The sequence below is a fragment of the Micropterus dolomieu genome, linkage group LG10 (assembly GCF_021292245.1).
Source record: "Micropterus dolomieu isolate WLL.071019.BEF.003 ecotype Adirondacks linkage group LG10, ASM2129224v1, whole genome shotgun sequence".
Classification (NCBI taxonomy): domain Eukaryota; kingdom Metazoa; phylum Chordata; class Actinopteri; order Centrarchiformes; family Centrarchidae; genus Micropterus; species Micropterus dolomieu.
The window spans coordinates 18,406,127-18,416,987 of NC_060159.1; the positions used below are offsets into that span (position 1 = coordinate 18,406,127).

At 40.2% G+C, this 10,861-nt stretch overlaps 1 protein-coding gene across 1 annotated transcript in view; it reads right to left on the reverse strand.

The window, feature by feature from the left end:
- Positions 1 to 10,861, reverse strand: part of lpgat1 (lysophosphatidylglycerol acyltransferase 1) — a 37,710-nt gene that overhangs the window by 19,209 nt on the left and 7,640 nt on the right. The window contains exon 4 of the mRNA XM_046061403.1: positions 3,738 to 4,017. Within this exon, the coding sequence (XP_045917359.1) occupies positions 3,738 to 4,017 (280 nt within the window). The remainder of the gene's footprint in view (positions 1 to 3,737; positions 4,018 to 10,861) is intronic.

Sequence of the window (10,861 nt, forward strand, 5' to 3'; positions counted from 1 at the left end):
AGCTGTGTTAGCAAACTTGTGGAAGGCCCTGAGCCACATTCTCAATAATGCTGGCCCAAAGACTCTCCAAATTACTATTAACACAGCACACCCTTAAAATGGATTTTGAACCAAAGCCAGCAGAGTCTGCTGGGTAAACTGAGTATGCAGTGTGCACGGGCATGGGGGACTCATTGCATCTGTATGTTTATGGCTGTTTCAGCACTGTGCTTTTTGCTGGGGATGATTCCAAGAAGCCGGTTTACCATTTACAGCAGGTTAGAGTTATCCAATTAGTTTAGTTATCCAATTTGCTTAGTTAAACCCATGAACATTTATTTTTACATTAGTTCACAATCCAAATTTGTCATCTCGTATAATATCTGGATCCATCTAAAGACATAAAATGGACATAAAGACAGTAGAGTAAAAAATGTACACCTCACTTGGTTTCTGACCAGTGCTGATGTCGGTTTTCTCCATTTCTTTTGTAAAATATCTTTAAATTGTTGAAAATATAACCATGAGTCAGAAAAGAAAAGAAAGAAATTTCCTCTTCCTGGTTGTTAATTGCAGAGTTACCTTGCTCACTGGCTGTATTTAGGGCTGGTCTCTAGACAGAAAGATTACTCTCCTGCAAATAACCATTGGCGTTTCAGGGACCTTGATGCAATTTCTGGCACCTCTGTGCATGTCACCCCCGTTTCCTCTCCTGGCAATCTTTACCAACAGTCACCATTCATTTGATAGAGGACTCCCAGAGGACAATGGGACACAGAGGTGATGATTTAATAATTCATGTTTGAAGCCTGGTAATTCATTTTCTTTGTTTTGTGATGCCTCGAAGTAACACATAATTTGTCCTTTCTAAACGATGTCAGGGGGGGGATCTCAGATTGGCTGCTATTCGATGGGGTCAATGCCAAAATCTTTATCATATAAAAACTTATAGATTAATTTTAACTTGTGTATTTCCTGATTACGAATTATAGTATAGTGTTACATATAAAAATGTAATTTTATTCATCTTACCATTTGATTGTTTACACTGCTCCCTATTAAAACACATACATGGGGAAATTAACACAATGGCTAGATTTATGGCTTAATGTTATATTTAATTTAAATTTAATTAATATTTTCAAACAGTGTGTTCATATTCATAACAGAAAAGGATTTGAGGTTGAGGAATAACCAAAGAATATGGCCTTTGTATTAGTCCGACCACTCAAAGCACTTTACAATACTTGTCACATTCACCAATCCACACACTGTTGGCAGTGGCCGCCATGTAAAGTGCCAACTGCACATCGGAATGGGACTAACATTCATACACACAGCAATTTGGGATTCAGTATCTTGCTCAAGGACACTTGGACATGCAGAGTGAACCACCAGCCTTCTGATTAGTGGTTAGTTACCTACTGAGCCTAAGCCGCCTTTACACTTTCTAACTCAAGTTTGGTTGTAGTCACTGGAGTGTAAACTTCTCCAAAACAGATAAAGAGCAGGACAGAGTCGCTATTGTTATAAGCTTAGTAGCACCTTGGTTCACACACAGTGGATGTTTTAATGCAACCTGTAAGCACACATAATAATGAAGTAGGCTACTGACATGTCCCCTGCCTGTTTAAGAAAATGTTGGTAGCTGTAGGTGTGCTCATTTGCAGCTTACATCAAAGCAAATTAACTGTGTTTAATCCATTCCTTCATAACTTTTGCTCTTGGGTTTTTGGTTTTGTAAAGCCCTCCAGATAGAAGCCGGTCACAAATACAGGCCAGGGGAAAACACTTAGGGTGGATAAAGTCCCTGCTTATGTCATGATGTGCATTTCTGTAGCTTTAAATTAATAAATTCAGCAGTATAGTCAGCCATTTTCAACACTTTGCTGTTCTGGGGCCGTATTACAGAAAGTTCCTATCTTAAGTCTTAAGTTAAGGATAGGAAGAGTCTAAAATAGGATTTTTCACAATTTGGTATTACAGAAGCAAATCCTAACTAACTTTAGGAATCCTATCTTATCTTACTTCATCCTGTCTTATCTCAGGTTAGTAAATCCTAAATACCCAATCCAACATTGCTTATCAACTTTTATGTCAGTTACCTAGCAACCAATGCCACTTTTCTCATCTCACCGAGCTAAACGGCTTTTAATCGCTGTTTTTTTTGTGTTTTTTTTAAATGAAACATAAACTGAAAATGGAGCAGAAACAACAACTATTATTGAACTTCAAGTCAGATGACTTGAAATCCAAATGTAACGCTTATCTGCAGAGATTAATGATAGAGAGTGGGCTAAAATAGCGGACACAGTCACCACCGCATTTCCGGCATCCATGATGCTGTTAAAAAAAAAATCAGTCCATTTACAGTGATACGAAGAGAAAGGCAACAGTTGTGTCCAACGAGCAGAGGAAACCCGGTAGTGGCTCCTCCTGTGCTCCCTCACTGACGCTACTCTTCTCGGGAAAGTTAATAATGAAGGTAAAAAATATTAATAAAAGGCTGCAGGCAAACGTCGTCATGTTTTTCATGTATTTCTTGAATTTAACAATCTGCTTCTATCAAAGGCTTGCATTAGGATCCTTTTGTTACATCAAGCCTTTATATTATGTTTTATAATGAGACATTATCTAGCGTTACATCGTCGACAGCCTTTCTACTAACGAGGGTTTTGTCATCAAACACATCGGTAGAATCAATTAATAAGTTCCGCCTGTTGACATTTGTTGATTTTGTTACAGCAATAAAAGAGCGACCATGTGGATTAAACGAGTTAGCAAACACTAACTGGTGGAAAAGTAAAAGTTAGGACAGCTCAACAGCTATCCTAAAGTTAGGAGAGTTTATTTAAGATTTTACGAAGTTAGGATGCTTCTGTAATACACTTTTCCTATCTTTAGTTAGGAAAGGAATATTGACTTAGGAACTGTTATTCTGTAATGGCCTTTTTTACATCAATGGCCTAAATCAGTTCCTAACCCTTATTACCATGGTTACCACCCAAGCAGTTAGGATAGGACCCACCGGTTAGGAAGTTTCTGTTATATTGCTGGATTACCCATCTGTAATATTACTGCTGTATTTCACTCACTGTGGGTGTGTGTGTGTTAATGTCCCAGCTAAACTGTATTTTGTGACAAGACGACAACAGCAACATTTGAAGTGCCGTATGGGAACCTTGCAAGACATGGTCCTGCAAATGTTTCACAATAAAAGCCTTGTTAGAGCTAGAGGCCTGTTTGAAACAGATCCAGCAAGTATTGAGTTTGTATTAAATCAACATTAAGTAGTAATTGGATCTTAAAAAAACAGCTTCAAAATCATTTTGATGGTACACTGACTCGTAATAGGAAGAATGGTGTCTGTCATTGCCACTCTGGGCCAAGAGCACCTGGTATTGAATCAAGTAGGGTTAGAATCCCAGGCAGGAAACCAATGGCAAGAACGGTGTAATGCTTTAAGGCACCACATCACACACCAACAAGACTCATCAGCAATCTAGCTATAAGAAGAAGCTAAGACCATTTGTTGCATATCATCCTCCATCTCGCTCCTTATTTCCAGCCTGCAGCTACCTCCCACTCTCCACACAAAATGCCCAAAAAACACTGTATTGTATACACTGTATTTAATAATATTATAGTCATACAACCCAGTCCTAATTAAAACAAACTATAAATCCAAATAGATCCTACAAATATTCCTGTGAAAGCGAAAACATGGAATTGCCACAGAGAAAAGCTATGTTAGTTACCTGTCTGGTTAGGGGTCCCAGTCTCGCTGCCCACACTGCCATTCTCCTGTTGGGCTGACAGGGTTTTCAGGATAACGTGGGTGGCCCCGAGACGAGGCAACGTGACGTGGGTCAGGTGGGGTAGTGTGTGCTTCTTGGCAAACAACTGGCTGGTTTCCCGCCGCTTGCGCAGGAATCCGCCCTCAGGGAACAGCACTATCCACTTCCTGTCGCGGTTGTGGTAGTATTTGTCTAGGTGATCTTTCAGGTAGACCAGCTGCTTGTCTCGGTGAGCTTTACCCTGTAGGAAAAAAAGTACACAAGCACCATAGTTTAATCGGTTATAAAGTGGCATGTATGGTTTAAAATCTTGAATAGATGAAAAAGTTTCCGGTGCAGCTTCAGTTGTTTCCAGCTTTCTAAAAAGGGGCCGTCTTAAAATTAGGTGACTGCACTAAAAACATGCAAAAATACAATTATCTCAAACACTTTGTACCGTTCTTTATTTGCCTCAAGGAAACAAAGTGAGGCTAAGGCTAAGAGATGCAGTAACACTGAGGAGCACTCAGAGCAGCATTAACGGCACAAATGAAATGGATGCAAAACATGAGGGCCTTGACAGCATTGAGAGCATTAGCAGTGACAGGACGAATAAGAGCAGGATTGATTTAAATTTTTTTTTTTGTCAGGCCCGGTCAACAGCCATTTTAAATGCATTAGCATACACAGGCTGGACTTTATGTGACACGTGAGCACAAATGCAGCTGCATGTAGTAAAAACTGTTTGCAGCACAGTGAAAATAGCAAAAGATTGTGATAATTTTCCAATACAAAAGTGAAGGATTAATCTAAGCAGCAGCTACTAAGTCACTGTTTCACAGAGAAAGAAAAGAATTGGACACGTCACAAACTTATCTAAACATGACCTTGAGACTGTCGCTGTGGTTTTACTGTGACTACAAGAGCCACGTGAATTGAAGGAATTATCCTGCACAGTGTTGCTGTATATAAGTATCTATATAGTGGTGAAGAATAGAGAACATCTTCTGCTTTCCCAATGTCAGGAGAATCTTTTTTTTCAATAACTAAATTTTTTGCTTTACAGATTTGGAGTTGACTGAATCATCAAATGATTTATCCTCAGCTGAGGGTCGTTGATATTAGGCCACCTGTCTCTTAAATGAGCAATGCGGTCAAATACAACAGTCATGCAATAAATCCTACATGAAGGTTTTTTGATTAAACTTAAGAGTTATTTTGGACTCGGTAGTTTGTTGTGCTGTTGAATTGTGTTTGGTTACTGTATATCAGTGAGAGATGTTTTTCCACTCATTGATAAAAATGGGGCAGATAAAACATCTGTCAGTATAAAGGAATACAATTACACAGCACCACAAACTGCAGCCTTCAAGAGCTGAACATTACACCTTCAATATAAGTTAGGGCTGCACGATTTGGAGAAAAAGTCATATTGCAATTATTGTGGACAATAAAAAAAATTGCAATTTGCGATTGGATTATAATGGAACAAATGGTACTATGAGTCTACTTGCTTAATTATCAAGGAATGCACGAAATACTGACATTTTGAAATGTGTACTTGAACAAAGTTATAAATAAAAAAGTAACACAGATGTAAAACAGAATAAGGGGAGGAAGTTCCTCTACGGAGGAGGCGGCTAGAAGCAGCAAATATTGGCACACTGGCTCAGTGTACATCTGTCTAATGCAGAGTCTCTATCCACAACCTGGAGGAGGAACTGTACCTGAGTGTATTAAATAAAGAGCATAATGTTTACGTAATAGTTTACCGTTAGTATAACAATAATATATTAAATAGTACATTCATAAGAATTTCATTATGAAATGTGTATTTCTCAGATTGAAAAAAGAAGAAATGCAGATTTTTTCTGTCACCAATATAAAAATACTGATTTTGCCACATTGTAAACAGTAGAGCATCTAGTATGTAGTATAATATTATTACATTAAATAAAAAGTGTAATGTTCAGTTAATAGTACTGTTAGTGTTGTAGTATATTGATTACTGTATTCATTATAGTTTCATATAATAGTGTACTTTTTTATCACTAGTTGAATATTACATCCAGTTACAGCTGTTTAATTTCTGTGGGTTGTTTTTATTCATTAACTCCTTGTGCAAGCAAAAGGGTCTACATTGGTCTGCTGTTTATTAATGCTAAGTACTAACTTGTCAATAATCATATTGTTCAACTTAATGATTTGCTGAAGCACGTCAAACTTTTTTTAATGTCCCACTTCATCCGGGCTGCGGTCGGTTGACGAAAAGTGACTGACAAGCATGTCGGCTCTGTGAAAAGTTGAACAGCAAAAGGCACCAATGCAGATAATGTTAAATTCCCAGTGAGCCAAACGCAAACCTTCCTCATCTTCTCCCAGTTTTCTTCTGTCTTAGCCTACTGCTTCAGCTGCAGATGACATCTCTCTGTCTCTGTCAAGGAGTGACCAGAACACGGGAATCTCTCTAGGTGCTCCGGTGGCGAGTGAGACTATTGTTTTGAACGATTAGCGGTGGGGCGGGGAAAGGGGTTACAGTAAGTTGTTGTCTTAAAAGTTAATGGCACACTGCTCATAAAACATTTCTCATTGCACGTAGGCTTATCTGTTTTTAGGGGCACATGCGAGAGCCCAATGTGGGCGGAGATAATGAGCAGACCGCAGCGCACACAGAGAAGAGAGCGTTACACACACGTTTTCAGTTTTATTAAATCGCACACTTTTTGCGGTTATGTAATCGCACATTACGATCTCGTGATTGCAATTACGATTACATTAATCGTGCAGCCCTAATAGAAGAATGATGTTACAGCAGGGTTGCATTATTTTTGGTAGTTGTACCAAATAACCTGGCCACTGAGCATGCTTACATATAAACAAATACAAGTTGCACTGTGTACATGCACTAGCCACAGGTCAGAGGAGCAATCACAGTGAATATTCAAAGAATTTAAAGGAGGGTGCACAATTTGATAAGCATATGTCTCAGGTAACATTAGATGTTTTTTTCCCCTCTCTTCATTAAAGCTGCTAATGCTAACTAAAATCCCTGTAATTTCCTCTCACAGGAATCCACTAATTTGATTTTTAGAGAATGAGAGCACTACTAAGGAAAAACGTTCAATTACAGCCCTGCACTGCAAGTAACTGTGCTACTGCCATCAAAGCCTGCTGAGTTGTGCTGTGCATAACGATGTTGCAGACATGTCTGCCAGCCTGAGTGGACAGCAGATGCTTGGGAGGCTGGGGCAGATGCTTGCTGTGCCGATGTGTGAAGTATTCTGGGGAAGAATCTCTAGAATGCACGCACGGGAAAGCCAGAGGGGATCACAGAGGGAGGATGGCAGAAATGGCCGAGCGTGCTCAGGCCGGCCTTCCACTACATGCTGTCAGGCTCAGAGTGCTTCACCATCGGCACAGTGCCTCATGTGAATATCATTTCCATGACCTAAAAAATGTAATTCCCTCTTGCCACGGCTGTGGTGTTTCTGCAGCTCGAAAAGGGAGAGAGGGATGTGTGGGCTTTTCATTAATTTTCAAAACAAATCAACAGTGACGACCTATCAGCAGTGCTGTAATTTAACATGACGTAATGATATTTTTTAAAAATCTTTGTCCAATTGGAACCTGTTCCAGCAAGTCCTGCTCAGCCCCACAGAGAAAATAGGAAAAAACTAGGGCTTGGACGATATGGTCATTTCCCGTTTTGATACGATCACGGTACTTTGTTCCTGATTCGATATGTATTTCGATTCTGATATTATGATTTATTGCGATTTGTTTGTTTTTATAACAATGGAGACTGTATCTCATGAGCCATATTATATGTGCACCTGCCACAGTTTACGGATCCGTTGTGACTCTGGATGAGATATATAGCATTGATATATAGCATATAGCATGGACGTTGCTGATGTACTGCGGTAAGCGTGTTGACTCATTTCCGTTTCCGGTGCTTGTGTGTTGGTAGCGTATTGTGCTGCTCTCGCTAAATATCAGTTAAATTTGTTAGATTACAGAGGCCAACTGTCCGCTAAACACTTATTCTTACAGTAATTTTGCCTAAGCACTCACACTTCTTTCCATCTTTTGGTGACTGCTGTTCAATCTCATAGTTGTTCAAAAGTTTTGGTAGCCAGTGCTACAGTACTTTAGCTTAGCCGTTAGCGACATTAGCTCAGCAGCTAGCGATGGCTTCTCCTTCTCCCTCTCGCTCTCCTATTTTCTCCTGCTCGGTGTGTCAGATGTTCAGTTACTCCTCTGCCTCCTTTAGCGGTAATACTACGTGTAACAAGCGTAGTTTATTTGTAGACATGGAGGCGAGGCTCAGTGATTTAGAAGTCCAGCTCCGCACCTTAGTAGATCAGTCTTTAGCTACTGTAGCTAGCCAGTCCCCGGTAGTCGGTGCGGAACGGCCTGATTTAGCCTCTGTTAGCCGTCCCCCAGCATCTCCTGAGCAACCAGGAAGGGGTGACTGGGTGACTGTCCGAAGGAGGAATAGTTGTAAGCATTCGAAGCCCACGGGGTACCATCAATCTGTTCACGTCTAACAGATTTTCCCTACTCAGCGACACACCCGCTGAGAAACCAACTCTGATCATTGGCAGCTCCATTTTGAGAAATGTGAAGTTAGCGAAGCCAGCGGCCATAGTTAAGTGCATCCCTTGGGGCCAGAGCGGGCGACATTGAGTCTTATTTGAAAATGCTGGCTAAGGATAAACGTAAATACAGTAAGATTGTTATTCACGTCGGCGGTAATGACTCCCGGTTACGCCAATCGGAGGTCACTAAGATTAATGTTGAGTCGGTGTGTACATATGCAAAAACAATGTCGGACACCATAGTTTTCTCCTCCCAAATCTGACCAGTGATGACATGTATAGCCGCATGTCGTCATTCCGCCGCTGGTTGTCGAGGTGGTGTCCAGCACACAATGTGGGCTTTGTAGATCATTGGCAGACTTTCTGGGGAAGACCTGGTCTGATTCAAAGAGATGGCATCCATCCCACTTGGGAAGGAGCAGCTCTCATTTCTAGAAATCTGGCCAAGTTTATTAGTGGACCAAATCCATGACAACCCAGAGTTGAGACCAGGAGGCAGAGTCGCAGTCTAACACACTTCTCTGCTCCTCCATTTCAGGAGTTACTTAGTGAAAATCCTATAGTGACGGTGTCTGCCCCCCTACCATTGAAATTATTTAAATCAAAGGTAAACAGAAGAGGAGCTGTGCATAAAAACCTCATAAAAATTAAAACCACAAGAGCAATAGTGCAAACGAATAGGAAAATTAAATGTGGACTCTTAAACATCAGATCTCTCTCTTCTAAAGGTGTACTAGTAAATGAATGAATATCAGATTATAATATTGATTTATTTTGTCTTACTGAAACCTGGCTGGGTGATTGAGCATGTGTTAGCCTAAATGAATCCACCCCTCCCAGTCATATTAATACTCACATTCCTCGAGGCACAGGCCGAGGAGGTGGAGTCGCAGCTATCTTCGACTCTAGCCTACTAATCATCTTTCACACCCAAGTTGGAAATCACTGCAACCAATTGTTTTTGTTATAGTGTACCGAGCACCTGGTCCGTACTCTGAATTCTTATCTGAATTTGCAGAGTTTTTGTCAACTTTAGTCCTTAAAACGGACAAAGTTATTATTGTAGGGGATTTTAATATTCATGTGGACGTTGAGAATGACACCTTCAGTACTGCGTTTATCTCTGTGTTAGATTCCACTGGATTCTCTCAAAGTGTTCATGACTCACTGTTTTAACCACACCCTCGACCTTGTTCTGGTATATGGTATTGAAATTGAACATTTAATAGTGTTCCCACAGAATCCCTGTTTATCCGACCACTGTTTGATAACTTTTGAGTTTGTATTGCTGAACTACACGCCATTGGGCAAAAATTTCTATACAAGATGTCTGTCTGATAGTGCTGTAGCTAAATTTAAGGATGCGATTCCATCAGCTCTAAATTATTATCAAGTCACAAAGTAACGGAGGACTCCTATGCTAATTTCAGCCCCTCCCAAATCGATCATCTTGTTGATAGTGCTGCAGGCTCGCTGCGAATGACACTAGAATCTGTAGCCCCTCTAAAAAAGAAAATAATAAAACAAAGACGGTTAGCTCCATGGTATAATACTGAAACTCGCAAATTAAAGCAAATATCGCGGAAACTTAAAACTTATAGGAAGGCCCTCTGTAATGCTAGAGCAGCGTACTACTTGTCATTAATAGAGGAAAATAGGAACAACCCCAGCTTTCTTTTCAGCACTATAGCCAGGCTGACAGAGAGTCACAGCTCTATTGAGCCAAGTATTCCTATAGCTCTCAGTAGTTACGACTTCATGAGCTTCTTTAATGATAAAATTCTAACTATTAGAAACAAAATTCACCAAGACCTGCCCTCAACTGGCACCGACTTATCGCTAAACTCAGGAACCTTAGAAACAACTGTAAAGCCAGATATATGTTTAGACTGCTTTGCTTCCCTCAATCTTTACCAACTAACTTCAATAATTTCTTCATCTAAACCATCAACCTGCCTCTTAAACCCCATCCCGACTAGGCTGCTTAAAGATGTTTTACCCTTAGTCAGCACCTCTATACTAGATATGATCAATCTATCTTTATCAACAGGCTATGTACCACAGTACTTTAAAGTAGCTGTAATAAAACCTCTTCTGAAAAAGCCCAAACTTGACCCAGATGTTTTAGCCAACTATAGACCTATATCTAACCTTCCATTTCTCTCTAAGATCCTGGAAAAAGCAGTTGCTAAACAGCTGTGTGACTTTCTACAGAGCAATAGTTTATTTGAGGATTTTCAGTCAGGATTTAGAGCTCATCATAGCACAGAGACAGCACTGGTGAAAATTACTAATGACCTCCTTATTGCATCAGACAAAGGACTTGTCTCTGTACTGGTTTTACTAGATCTTAGTGCTGCATTTGATACCATTGACCATCAGATCCTATTGCAGAGACTGGAACATTTCATTGGCATTAAAGGAACCGCTCTAAGCTGGTTTAAGTCCTATTTATCAGATCGATTTCAGTTTGTACATGTTAACGATGAGTCCTCCATGCATGCC